Source organism: Canis aureus, chromosome 34 (genome assembly GCF_053574225.1).
Source record: "Canis aureus isolate CA01 chromosome 34, VMU_Caureus_v.1.0, whole genome shotgun sequence".
In the NCBI taxonomy this organism is placed as follows: domain Eukaryota; kingdom Metazoa; phylum Chordata; class Mammalia; order Carnivora; family Canidae; genus Canis; species Canis aureus.
Window position 1 is genome coordinate 9,160,842 of NC_135644.1, and position 14,850 is coordinate 9,175,691.

At 41.4% G+C, this 14,850-nt stretch overlaps 1 protein-coding gene across 7 annotated transcripts in view; it reads left to right on the plus strand.

Annotated features, from left to right (window-relative positions):
• PDE11A (phosphodiesterase 11A) overlaps window positions 1-14,850 on the plus strand; it is a 406,550-nt gene that overhangs the window by 41,963 nt on the left and 349,737 nt on the right. For 3 of the 7 annotated variants that reach the window (XR_013371375.1, XR_013371376.1, XM_077882998.1), the window contains exon 1: window positions 1,024-2,064. The exons of the other annotated variants lie outside the window; for them this stretch is intronic. Coding sequence is in view for 1 of the 3 variants with exons in the window: in XM_077882998.1 (XP_077739124.1) it covers window positions 1,174-2,064 (891 nt within the window). In the remaining 2 variants the exon portion in view is untranslated. Of the gene's footprint in view, window positions 1-1,023; window positions 2,065-14,850 lie in introns of those variants that run through there. 7 annotated transcript variants of the gene reach the window in all.

The window sequence follows — 14,850 nt, forward strand, 5'->3', positions numbered from 1 at the left end:
AGATCTGGAGCATCCCTAAGTCTGGAGAAAGAAAAGCTTCCCACAGAGGAGAAATCCTTACCCACAAGACCTAGGATGTTGGTAGGAGGGGAAGCATTGGTGGCCTTGCCAGACATAGTGGAGAAAGAAGGAAGAGATGGAAAGTCATTCATGAAAAGAAGAGAAACCACCCAATTTACAGGACTGGCTTGGAAGGAAGCCCCCCGAGGCCCTTAAATCCACCCTGCTATTTGCTCCTGCGAGGCAAGGTCACCCTAATCCAAGGAACCGTGTTTTAATCCCTCCACCCCCTCCAGATACCACCTTTCCCCACTCCCCCAGGCGCATGCATTTGGTTAAAGTCATAAGCTAGATGGGAAAATTCATTTGCTAATTTCGGGGAAATCCAGTTCCATTAATATTTACTGAACGCCCACAGGAGCTGGGCAGTCTTTGCGGGCAGTCCCAGGAATCCTAGGAACCGACAATCCACAGTCACATCCCAGAACATAATCCTCCCTGTCTCTGAGCATCCTCATTTCCTCGGAGTCGGCTTCGGGGTCTGATCCCCCGCAAGGCACCAACACTTCCTCGGACTTGGGCTCCCCTGGGGCCTCCTGGAAACGCTGGAGGATTAAGGGGCGGGGAATTGGGAGGGCTGGGGAGGTAAGGGAGGGAGGAGGGGGAAGGAACTCGGTGCGTTTCACCCCTTTAATCGTGTTCGATCGGGAGTCGGCCGCGTTCCCAGGCGCCGATCGCGCGGCCCGGAGACTCTTCCAGGGACCGCCTGGCCCCCCGGGCGGCGGACTCGGGCTGGCCGGGCGCCCGCGCCTCCCGCCGCCGCGCCCTCCTCCCGCGGGCTCCGAGCCTGTCGGGGCGTGTCCCGCCCCACCTCCCGAGTCTCGGCGGTCCACTCGCCGGGCGGCGGCGGCGGGAAGAGCGCGGGCTCGGGGCGCGGGACTGGAGCCGCGGGCGCCGCCGCAGCTCAGTGGGCGCACCTGCGCGGAGCGGGAGCCGCAGGACGCGGGCGCGGCTCCGGCCAACCCCTCCCGGCCTCGCAGCAGGTCCCCCCGCCCGCAGAGCCGCGCCGAGCTGGGAGAGCTGCGGGGAGGGCATGTGCAGGGCCAGCTAGAGGGCTGGGGCAGGGGCGCAGCTGGTCCGAGAGTAGGGTGGCCCTGAAAGCTGTCTGGGACCATGACAGCCCCCCACCTGGACTTTGGGGAGGTGGAAACTTTCCTGGACAGACACCCAGAGTTGTTCGAAGACTACCTGATGCGGAAGGGGAAGCAGGAGACGGTGGAGAAGTGGCTGCAGAGGCACAGTGGGGGTCAGGGGGCTGTAGGCCCAAGGCCCGCGGTGGCCGGTACCGGTACCGGCGGCGGGGCGCACGGCGGTGGCACTGGACCAAACGGCTCTGCCAACAGCCAGCCCGCTCCGGGTGGCGGGGACGGTGGCGGGGTCCCCCTGAGTCCCAGCTGGGCCAGTGGCAGCCGGGCCGATGGGAGCCTGCAGCGGAGAGCTTCTCAGAAGGAGCTGAGGAAGAGTTTTGCTCGCTCCAAGGCTATCCACGTGAACAGGACCTACGATGAGCAGGTGACCTCCCGGGCCCAGGAGCCCCTGAGCAGTGTGCGGCGGAGGGCGCTTCTCCGGAAGGCCAGCTCCCTGCCCCCCACCACGGCCCACATTCTCAGTGCCCTGCTGGAATCGAGGGTGAATCTGCCTCAGTACCCCCCTACGGCCATGGACTACAAGTGCCACCTCAAAAAGCACAATGAGCGTCAGTTCTTCCTGGAACTGGTCAAAGATATCTCCAATGACCTTGACCTTACCAGCCTGAGCTACAAGATCCTCATCTTTGTCTGCCTCATGGTGGATGCTGACCGCTGCTCTCTCTTCCTGGTGGAAGGGGCAGCTGCTGGCAAGAAGAGCTTGGTCTCCAAATTCTTTGATGTGCACGCAGGAACCCCACTGCTGCCCTGCAGCAGCACAGAGAACTCAAACGAGGTGCAGGTCCCCTGGGGCAAAGGCATCATTGGCTATGTCGGGGAGCATGGAGAAACGGTCAACATTCCCGATGCCTACCAGGTAGGACTTTGCATTGCCCCCCTTCCAGAGCCCTGCTGGCCTGTAACCTAAGCCTTCTGTTCCCCTTTGGCATCCAGGAACACATTAATTTGGATTCTTTACAATACTAATCTTGCTACTTAAATTCTTTCCAAGTTTAGACCAGAGTGTTATACACCATCTTTGATATAATGGTCTTTTCCTAACACACAGTGGCTTGTGAACAGTTCATATATCACAAGGACTACATTTTGCACTCAATAATATCACATTTCTCTGTCAAGATTCCTTGTCTTTAAGAATATCAGTGTATGGTTTCAGAATGCATTTGTGAGGTGCTCAAAAAAAAAAAAAAAAAAACTCCAGAATACTAGTGTCAGTCTGAAGAAAATGGGATGTTGGTGTCTCTGATGTATTTTGGGACTGTAATAAATTTCATTCTCATTCAAAGTTGGACAGGAAACAAAGTACCAAACTACTTTCACATCTCTTTAGTTTAAAATTGCATACATTTCAAGGTAGGGAAGAAGAACAACAGAGGAGGAAAATCAGAGGAACAAAGGGCCTCTGACCCATTTGTGCCTTTCTAATTGTTTCTGTTATTGAATTTAGAAAGGTTGGACAAGTAGAGGGATTATTTATCTTAAGGTTTGAGTGTAGCATTATCTGCAGTCAGCTTTTGACAGGACTGAGCAAGTAGGTTTTTTTGTGAAACAAACAAAAATTGATAATTTTTTAGCAAATCCAAAGGCAATCAGCAGGGTAAACATGCTAGTTTCAAGTGGACAAGGAAACCCAACTTGCTGTTTTCTGGTATTTTTCTAAGCCTTTCATTTTCACGGCGATTTGAACTTGCTATTAGATGCCAGATCCGAAAGCCAGTCAGTTCTAATTTCTTCAGTATCTATTCACTGAACATGATGAAACTGGATGTGTTTTCTATGAGACTTCTTTAGGGTTCATAAGAATTGAAAGTTCTTATCCTTGATAATGAAAGTTTCATGGTCATTTGATGAGCACTTCTTCCAGTATCTAATAGAATTACCTGTTTCTCTGAGTTTGGTTGCTGTTGATCAGAATAGCAAAAGTGGTGGGAAAGACACTGAGGGTAAAATTTTCTGTATTTCAGCTGTAAGTTGACAATTTATGTAGAAAATTGAGTTTCAGATTTTTGTAAGGTGCCTGTCAGTATAACAATTTCATAGGGATGCCTGTCAAAATACCATTTCATTAAATTTTTGTTATTGATTATTATTGAGGTGCATTATTCATTATATTCTCCTTGAGGACTGATAGTTTTAGGTCAAGCAACCAATGAATGAATTTTCATAAGTGTCTGTTTCTCTACGATCTTGGAAAGCCATAGGAAGAAATGGAAACATTTAAAAATTGGTATGTTGGGGATCCCTGGGTGGCGCAGCGGTTTAGTGCCTGCCTTTGGCCCAGGGCACGATCCTGGAGACCCGGTATCGAATCCCACATCGGGCTCCCAGTGCATGGAGCCCGCTTCTCCCTCTGCCTGTGTCTCTGCCTCTCTCTATCTCTGTGACTATCATAAAAAAAAAAAAATGTAGGAGCTCTTTATAAAAAAAATAATAAATTAAAAAAAATAAAAATTGGTATGTTGAAGATTCTTTCAAAAGTTGAACAATCACAAAGTCTTTTCCATTACTTCCATATTCTTATTGTGTACTTGGGCTAAAAATAAATAAATAAATAAATAAATAAATAAATAAATAAATAAATAAAAAAAATCCCTTCCTAGTTGGATGGCACTTGTTAAAGCCCAGAATTGCAATCTATTCTCTTCATTGCCTTCACTTTTCTTGTTCTTCCCCAGTTGATATTCTCTCATTTCTACAGCCTTTATTTCTTGCTCTCCTCTTTTGACTCCCAGCTTGTATTTAACATTGTCCACATAACCATCTTTTCTCCCAGAGTAGAATTCCCAGCTTTCTCAGCAGTTGACTTGTCTTCCTGCTGCCTGGAACTGTGGCTAGAGGTGTTATCAGAGTTACAGATTTTCGGGTTTGCAGCAGCTGGTATTTCTTCTGGGCCGTACTAGTACTCTGAAGACAGAGTGTAAAGCAAAGTTGCCTTTGATATTTGAAAGCTGACAATTTGAAAGGAGAGTCCCCAGGGTGGCGTTAAGTGCTTTAAGAAGACGAGGTTTTTGGGAGGACTGGCATGAGGCAGGTGGGGGACGGTGTAGTATAGGCTGAGAGTTTGAGATCTGTTTGGGTCATGTCTTGTCTTCATTTCGACCTGGTCAGAAAGTTTCTCTTTTGTTTCATCACTGGCTTCTACTATATATTTCTATGTTTTTAACTATATTTCTATGTTTCTGCATTTTTTTGATGCTACTCTTCTTAAAAAAAGAACTGTTTTTTTTTCTTTATTATGATACACCATAATACGCAGTCACCATTAGTGTGACCTTGGGAGAATTTCTTAATCTGTGAGTCTCAATTTCCTCATCTGCAATATGGGAATAATAACATCTACATGGCAAAGATAAGATAATTGTTTGGAAAATAAAATGAAGATTGCATTACAGCCCCTAAAACAGTACCTGCCACATTGCAGCTGCTCAGGAAATGGTAACAATTTGTGATGATATGATGATGATTAGTCTGCTAGAATTGTTTTATCCTTACCTCATTTTCAATTGCTTTTCTCCTTATCTGGGACTGAGGGGTGGACTCAGCACATTTTGACCAACCTGCTCTTTACCTGAGCCATGTTCCACCCTTAAATTATGTTCGAATTGTCTTTACATTCAAGGAAGACAGAAATATCTATCCTTCTACCCTTTTTTTTTTATTTTTTTAAAAATTTTTTTATTTATTTATGATAGTCACAGAGAGAGAGAGAGAGGCAGAGACATAGGCAGAGGGAGAAGCAGGCTCCATGCACCGGGAGCCCGATGTGGGATTCGATCCTGGGTCTCCAGGATTGCGCCCTGGGCCAAAGGCAGGCGCCAAACCACTGCGCCACCCAGGGATCCCCTCTACCCTTCTACCCTTTACTTCAGATTCCTCTAAATGTGATTGGTAACACTTGACCCTATCTTATCCGATTAAAAGTCTTATGCTTTTAGGAACTTATTCAATAGAAACTTTTTACAGAGTTATACTAATGTTGCATTCTTCCTAAATTCTAGCATTTCCCCCATCCTTTCCGTTTTCTGACTCTTATAGGTTTCTCTTAATGAAAACTGACAACCTTTCAAATATATGTTCTTTTATCAGTGTCGTCGTAATTCTGATCATATATAAACATTCTGAAGTTTCTTTGTAAAAATATAACCATCCTCTCTGATTCTTCATTGCCTACTATGTTTTTAAGGTGTTTCTTGCTCAGATTCAACTGTCATTTTTTTTTCTTCTTCAGGAAATGAAATTTTGATCATACAGAGTTTCAAAATTTAATCATTTGAAAATTAGGCTGATGATCCTCTTGGGTTCAGGATGTGGGTGAGAGAAAGGCCTTAAAGATACTTATGAAACTATGATAATAACCATGACATTCTGGAGTCAGGGGTAGACTATTTAATGAAATACTAAAGTTGATAGCAAAAAAAAAAAAAACCCTTAGTTTATTTCATCATTTTACATACTTTCCTCAATTTGTCCAAAAAAACAGACTTGGAATCAGAAGAAAAAAAAGTGCAAGTGGAAAAAAATTCATTTTAGGTATCCAGTATGGATCACAGTGACTGCAATTTACCTTTTTTCCTTGACAGTTATAAGTTATTAAACAGCCCACTTTAATATAGTAATGAAAAAATTGCCCTCAAGAGGTTGAAAGTAAGAGCACTCAAGTAACAGGTGTTCTCTTTGAGATTATTCTAAGCATTCAGAATATAGCACTTTAAACATTAATAAAAAGTGTGAGATGACATTTTTGTTAGTGTTGATAATGATGATACAGGTGTTAGATGGGCTTTGGGTCTGAAAAGCAGTCAGGATGTTTTGTTAGGTAAACTGGGAGGAGGAAAGGAGATGACGCAGAAGGGTTACAGGTGTGCCAGGCTTTCAGAAAACCTGATCTGTTTACACTACAGATTCATTTATTCATTAGTTCCAACAAGCATACACTGAGCGCCCATTGTACCTAAGGCCTGGGTAGGGGGATTGTGGGTTTATACAAAGGTGAGAGGATGTGCTTTTTGCCCTCCAAACACTTATATTGGAGGGGCATATACTATACGCAAACAAGTACATACCAAGTGCTATACTTAATAAATATTGCAAACTAAATGATTAGTCTCAGAGAGGAACGGAGTCCTATTATAACTGGCCTCATGATGGAAGACTTCATGGAGGAGGTGCCATTCAAGCTGAAAAAAGGATTAGATTTCACTGTTGGAGACGATTGCGGGTTTCAGTGTCATGATCCAGGTGTAGCAAAATGGCTTCAGCAGAGGCACAGTAATGAGCAAGCACAAAATGTGTATAGGGCACAGTGAGTGGTTTAATCTGCCAAGGTATTGCCCATGCTATAGAATGAATATGCAAAAGTAAGATGAAGGTAAAAGAAGAAAGAACCTTGAATCCTTGACAAAAGAATTTGGATTTTACTAACAGTCAGTTAGCCAATGACTAACAGTTACAGGGAGCCCTTAAGAACATTTTAGTAGGATCATAGTGGTGTTTTGGGTACCCTGGTGCAGTAGCTGAATGGATTGTACAGGGGGAGGCTCAAAGCCGTGGAACTAACTAGTAGTCCATTACGATGGTCTAGTGGAGCCATGATGAAGAACTGAACTAAAGAACAGTGGGAATGGGCAGCAGGGGACTAATGGAAGATGTTCTGCAGGTTTGGATTTGGGCTAGGAGGAAGGGAAGTTAATAATACTCTGGGTAATATGGAGAAGAGTGATGTTGTTATCGATAACAGGAAAATAAGCTTGGTGAATAAAGATTCTACATAGAGCCAGCTACATAATTCGTGGAGTGTGGTGCACAATGGTAAAACAGGAGCCTGGTTGGCGGTGAAGTTAATCTCTTCCTAAAACTGTGCCAGCCTCAACCCCCAGCAGCCATGTAATCCCCTAGTGATTTCAACCTCCATCCTAAGCAGCTCTGTACCTGGATTTCAGGTAGGCAGGAAACCCCCATTGAGTTCCCTGCCTAACTGGTCATAATGCTGCCAGTTCTGGGTAAGGATGATCACAGCCTTGCTCCTCTCTGTGATGGCATGGTCATGCACCTGACCCTCCCCACACTCCTACCCAGATCCCAAGCAGGAGCAGAGGCCAATGGTATAGGTAGGGGTGTGGGCCTCTTGGGGGTGTGGGCTTCTCACTCAACCGAGGTGACGTGGTTGTAGCTTCCAGTCTTGAGGGAAGAGTGATGAGATTGGAGGCCAAGGGAGGCCCAGGATACTGTGAGCATGGGTAAATAATCAAGAACTTGTTCTGGGCAGGCACTGGGAGCGAAGACTGAGTGTGAGCCAAGGCTTCAAACTTTGGGGTCATATGCCATTGTTCCATTGGACTTCACTTGGCACAAATTCAAAGATAAAATTATTAAGAGTTTCATACAGCACAGCATTAAACCTCAAGCAGGAGGCCCCTATGCAACGGCACCAGTCACGTGTCTGTGAAGCTGGACCTGAGTCTGAGTCATTCTGGGTGTTAGGTGGAGAAGTTCAATTTTATTTCAGCTAGTGTCTACTGCTTCCTTTCACATGGCCTCAGCTCCATCCTAATTAAATTATGTGCCATTTTCAATGCCTGGATTGTGCTTTTCTGTTTCTGTGCTTTTCATCTTTTCTGCCAGGACTACTCTTTCTCCATATTTTCTCTGTCAAATCTTGCTTTGCCTTTCCTAATATAAGAAGAGAGAGATGATTGCTTATCTTTGAAGAGACGGAAAACAAGCAAACAAAAATTATACACAAAGTTGTGTTTAAGAATGCATTCTATTATACTAACATTTATAATTATTAAATACAAATATAAATAATGATATTTTATAATTTGCTTTCATTCAATTTCATTTTAGAATAATCTCCATTGAAATAACTAGATTTAAAGATGTTTGACTTCAGAAAGGATTAATTTCATATACCTAGAAAATTCAGTGAGGACTATGCTTCCTTCCCTAATGAGCCGGTGCTGACAAACATGGGTCTCTGGTCCTGTAATTGAGTTGCTGAGATTTGCTTAAAAGGCAGATGTTGATCCCACCTCAACACTAGTATTAAAAGGAGTTACATGCGTTCTTGTTTCAGCCTTGCACATAATGTTTTAAAAATTCCGTAAGCCCACAAACATGTTCACTAGCCCAGAACCAGAATTGGTTTTGTGCTTGAAGCAGGAAACATTTGCTGTTTCAGCCCCTCTTCCTGACAGACACATGATCATGATAAACACAGTGACAAACTGCATTTGCTGCTTTGTACATGAGGATAGATTACAGAGAAGTACAGTTCCTACAGAATCATGGGGAGGTAATTTAAGGTTAACTTAATTTTTTCCCAACCCATAAGCTAAATGTTTACTAATCTGACCAATTTATTTTGGTTCCTAAGGTTTGGGTCACCTGTTTATTTACAACACTGGGCTTAATTTGGAAGTTAGTGTTTCATGTTTAATATAGTGTTGAAAAGTCATATGAAGCTTTCCTCTGAAATAGCTTTGAGTTGTTTTACAGAAAAGTCAACAAGATCTTGACATCCACTACTTACTACTTCAGTTACTTATTTTAAGGGTGGTGCTTTGCAATATAACCACATTCTTTTGGAAAGTGGAATTTGAATCATAAAAGAAGCCGTTTAGTCATGAAAGGGTGAGTTGGGTTTCTAATATTTTAGGAGAAACTTGGTTCCTGGCCATTTATAGCCATTCAGGCTAAATTTATTTTTATTTATTTTGGGGATTAAAATAGTAAAGAAAGTTTCCTAGTATTAAAAAAAGTGTATTTTTTATAATTCCAATGGTTTCTTATTAATTGGTTGGTTTCAATGATTGAATAGTGGTTTTTATATATTAATAATAAATTCTGTTTCCTATCATAACATATAGTTTTAGGCTGTTGCAAATTTAGTACAAGAAATTTTTTTTTAAGATTTTATTTATTCATTCATGAGGGACACAGAGAGAGAGAGAGAGAGAGAGAGAGAGAGGCAGAGACAGGCAGAGGGAGAAGCAGGCTCCATGCAGGGAGCCTGACGGGACTTGATCCCAGGTCTCCAAGATCACACTCTGGGCTGAAGGCGGCACTAAATCACTGAGCCACCTGGGCTGCCCAAGAAATCTTTTTTATCTAAATGATAAAATGAGGAAGCTTTGAGAGCTTTTTAAGGGTGTCCATTTTTTAAGAATTGAAATATGATGATAGAAGGGAAACTGAAGCTCCACTGTGGATTAACAATAACTATATTTATGGAGCACTAATTATGAGCCAGGCATTAGCTCATTAGCAAGCATTGTCTCTTTTAATCCTCTCTACAATTCCCATAGGCAGCTATTAACCACCATCATTTTACAGAAGGAGAAACTGAGGCTTGGAAGGGTTGAGTAAGACCTTTGGACTGCAGAGCCTCCATGTCCACCATCCTCAGTGTGGCCTCTACTGACCACTAACTATGGTATGCACACTCACATCTGTCCCTTTGCCTTCTTTTCTCTGCCAGTTTAAATCCTCTCACCTCTCAAAGCCCCACTTCATGAAGTTCTTGCTAATCTCTGCCCCATCCCACCCAAACTAGATAGGATTTCTCCCTCTTTGATCTTCTGTAATGCTTTCTATTTTTATAGTATCATAACTATTTGGATACTACATGACCTTTTGACCATGAATTCCCCAAGATTAGGATCATGACTTCTTCATTTCACATTCTGCAATACTTCATATATGGATTAATGTAAATCTATTCAACTAAGTAGTTACATGGATATACCCTTTATGTGGTCATTTCAACCACCTCCAAGTACAAAGTTCAGCCTGTGCAGGCCATATAGATAGCTAAGCCAGGAATTCATCCCCTGAGCACATCTCTTACTCTTTAAACTTGATTTTGTAGATTTTTTTTTTTTAATAGGGCTTACGAAGCCCAGATAACTGGTCAATTATCTGAATTGCTTGAATCTGCATTAATCAAATCTTCATATAATTGCTGGGTTCCTATCTCCTCACCCCCTTAATTTTTATTTTTACTTTATTCCATGTGGAAACCATGGAGAAAGTAGACTGCTGCTAGCCAAATACTAAACTAGCAGCAGCCCACTACCATCTTCTTGGCCAAAGCATAGGATGGAGTATGTCTATTCTGGCTAACTGAATTTTCTAGTTTTCTGTGATTACCCCATTCATGCAGTACAACTTTTTAAAGATAAAACATTCCTTCAAGGATAAGGTCTTACGGATGTTAGAACTTTTCTCTGAAAGTCTTTTCAGACATGAGAGATTATATTTATCAACCTTGTAATTATTTATTTTTCAGGAACATTGCACTTTCAAATTTATCGATGACATTTCTTATGTTTCACATACTCTCAGAAGGTCTCAAAAATTCAACTTCTGAGATGGTTGAATTTGCAAACTACTCATTCCAAGATGTAGTTATTAGATGTCCAGAGAGCATGTCCAAGCAAGAGCTATCTCTTTCCCTTGTATTCCCTATAGTTATAATCATCAATAAACTGGGCTGGTTGCTATACCACTTCTCCATCCCTCCTTCCAGCTGAAATGACAAAGTGTCCAATAGTAAACAATACAACTGCCCTTGTTATATAGAAGTGAACCTCCATCCCTACATCTGAAGAGGTGGGTGCAACCACCCAGTGTCACTCCGTGTTTGAACCCAGGGTGAGTTGAAACCAGGATGGCAAAGAGAGTCTTCCCTGGCACAGTGATTCATAGGAGTCAGCCTTCTGGCTCAGAACAGAATAGTGAATGGTGACAAGAGCATCTGGAGAACCAAAGGGGGGCTATCCAGAGTCATGAGGATATTTAATAGTTTACTCACCATGAATGTAAGTGTGTGCAGAGACCAGGTCAGGTGGAAATATCTCTTTGATTTGAACACTGAATTTCATCAGTGTATAGAAAATAGTGATTGAAATCTGTTGAAAATGAGTTCAGAAATGCCTCATTGGTGTTTGGCTATCTTGTTCTGTCCAAGTAATTTTGTTTATTCCCAATATGCTATTTCCCTGAAGAAACTCCATAGGAGGCAGCCTGGGCCAATCACACCTAACAGGGAAGAAGTGACTTTGGTCTAGTTAATGGAACTTTTTCCCTAAACAACCTGATTAATAAGCTTATTTGTTTGAGAATTGAATTCATCAATTACTAATCTCATTAAATGGTAAAAGCCATCAGCATGGTATAGAGCATGCTCTAGACTTAGAGATAGGAATCTTGAGGTCAATTCCCAGTTCTGCCTTAGAGTTTTCAGCTATAATAAAGGGATAGTATTTCCAGACATGTCTATCCCACAGTATTTTGTAAGGACGTATTTATTAAATCCAATATTAGATTCTAATGAGATAATGAGAAAGAATATTCAAAAGGATAAAGTAAGCAATGTAAGACCTTATCATGTTTTTAAATGCATAGTCAAGCAAGCTTTATTCATAGGGCCTGGCCCTGGAAAGGTCCTTGTGCATGAAACGAGAACTTTGATTTTAAATGTAGTAGTACCTGTATTGAACAAATTTTCTTATTTTCCATATTCTTGATGTTATGGTTCTTGGGGCCCTGATCCTGCAAAGACTGACCCTCTCAAGGGTAGCTAATTCCTAGAGATAATGAATGACTCCCCTGCAATTGCACCTGTGATATACAAACCAACCAACCCAAAGAGCGCACATCCCCAACAATCTGCTTGATCAAACTCACACACCAAGCCAGAATCCCCCTGTTTATGTCACCCCAGGGCCAAGTCTCAGACCACTCTTATAGTCCAGAGCCTGCTGAAATTATTCAAACTATATGATAATAGACTGATTCAGGGACTCTACCTGCCTCTGCCATTTCTTCCTAAGAGAACCCTAGTAAGGGCTGACTCTGGTCTTTACCCATGTGGCCCTGCATGATGTGCCATGCCTCCTGTGTTTTAAGGATCTGTGAGTATAACCTTTCTCCTTCAAGACAATCATTTCCATGTCTGTGTTTCTTACCATACTGGATTAAAACTAGTCTCAGGCACACTTTAGGATAGTACCATACATATATGATGCCTTATACATAGGTAATGATTACTTTAAACTGTAAAGTAACCAAATGCTTTAAATGAATTTTATACTGTCAGTATTTACTGGCCATAATACATATTGTGCATTTGACAAGTGTAGTTATGTTAATTTTTTACAACTGATGAATATGCCTATTTTTCTAGTATAACATGTAATCCCAAAAGTATGTATTGGGTTTTTGTGCTATAAAGTCTCCAGATTGACCATTTGCACTTTTATTCTTGAAATCCTAAAGATTAAAAATTTTTTAAAAATTTTAAAAAAGATTTATTTGGGAGAGAGCGAGCATGAGCAGGGCAGAGGGAGAAGTAGATTCCCCACGTAGTGGGGAGCCCAACATGGGGCTTGATCCCAGGACCTGGAGATCATGACCTGAGTTGAAGGCAGACACTTAACCACCTGAGACACCCAGGTACCCCCTTAAAAGATTTTTTAAAATGACAGTATTTGGATCTAGTACTTGTAAACTAAATAAATTGTGGTAGCCAACGTTAAAGGCTAAATGAATACTAAATCATGGTGCTTGTAATCAAGCTCTAATAATTTATTAGGCTAGGTGGAATCTATGACACAAATTTATTTTAAATGTATTGACTATTCACCAAATAGAAGATAGGCTTTCTTTATTTTATGTTTTTCTGTTTGGATATGTTGTTAATGTTTTGCTGTGCATTATCCTTATACTTAAGCTACTGATATTTATCAAATTGTCAGAATGTCTTAACCTTTACTTTTTTCAATTTAAGGAAATTAGATGTTATTCCTTTTTCATTTAAATGGCTGTATACAGTTTAATAACCTAATAGTTTTTATGAGTATTTGGCAACTTAATGTGCATGATTACATATTTAAAGTTTTAATAACAGCTGTAATGGAATTAAGAACTGTAGGCTTGGGACATTGTAGGAAAGATTATCTCAGGGTTGCTAAGGAAACCATTCTAAGTTGTTCTGCATAAATTCCTCTGGAAAGATGAAGCTGTAATCCCATCTCTAATGGCCACCTTTATAGAGTATATACGTTTCTTACGTAGATGCTTCTTTTTGCTTCTAGAGAACCACTAAATGATAGGATATATGCTTCTTGCATCTGTTAAGGCTGGTTCCTTTTTCTGTCTTCTGTGAGACTGGGGTCAGATTCTTCCCTCACTTCCTCTTCTCTGAGCACTGGCTTTGAAAGTCCAGGGTAGCCATTGCATCCCCTTTTTATTATAGCCCAGAGATTAGCATACAGAGAAGCAAGGAAGAGAGTGACAGTGAATGTGCCAAGCATTGGCCAAGCAGGCCAAGAAGCACAGAATCTCTGGAGAAGAGGGTGATAAGCACAGCTCGGGTCCAAGGAATCTTTCCCCTCTCTCTTTTCATCCATTTCTTAAATGAGGAAACAGAGAGGCAGCTTCTGGATTTGGTCCCTTTATGTTTTCCATGCCTGCTGTGAGTCCCATTGAATAGTCAGAAAGGAATTGGCACTCAGGGGAGTGCCTACTAATTTAAAATAGAAAGGGCAGGCAAACATTTTTCCACCTCTGAATTAACCAAATTGAGATGATCTGCTATGTTAAATTAAAGAACAAAAAGGTCAGCTGGGGAAAGAGAAGCCACTGTCACCACAGGGATGTTTCATACCTAAGACCTTGAGTTTCTGTTGAAGAAACAACCAACTTTATTCTTAGAGATAGCTTTGAAGAATAAAGCATTTATGTATGTAGCGATATAACAAAATTAATCATTTCTTGTGGCAACTTTGTAAGGCTGTATAACTTAATGCAAAATTATATGGAAATCATTTGATGAAAATGTATGGAAAGATATGAAGGTATAAAATGAAATAGACATGCTTTCTCTTTAGCAAGTGAAGGTACAGTTTGCTTCCAAACCACCTCCTCTCTTTACTCTTGATTGTTGATCTGACCCTTCTCCTTGAATGCTAACTTAGCATTTAACTACGGTATCGGACATATAGTAAGTAGGTCCTTTTTGGTGAATCATGTTTGAATGAATGGAAGAGCCCTATTGTAGTCTTCATTTTGTCTCAAGAGTGACATGCCCTGATGAGACCATTATGTAGCTAAGAGTGTCTCAACATTGGCACTATTGACATTTTGGACATTTTGGAATGCCTGGCCTCTACCCACCAGATGTTTGCTTGGTTGTGACAATTAATAATGTCTCTAGACACTGTCAAATGTTCCCTGGGTTCATAAGTCTCCTCCCCACCTTTTGGAAATCACTGATAAAAGACAGTTTGGCAATAAGTATGTATTGCCTTAAAAATAGTCCTAACTTCTGATTTAGCAATTCCAGATCATTCTAAGAAAATTTTTATGGGTATGTGCAAAGATTTGTGTATATTTGTGATAGTGTTATTTATAAAAGTGTAAGCTTATCAATCCAAGCATCCAGCTAAATGTTTGGATAAATAGATTATATTATATCATAAAATGGAACATTTAATCAGAGAAAGTTGCCCACAAAATATTAAGTGAATGAAGCATATTTATAAAACAGTAGCATCCCGGTTTTCTTAACAATAATAACAATAACAAAAGCATGAGAGAGGGGGCTGGATTCAGAATCAGACAGATCAAATTTGATTCC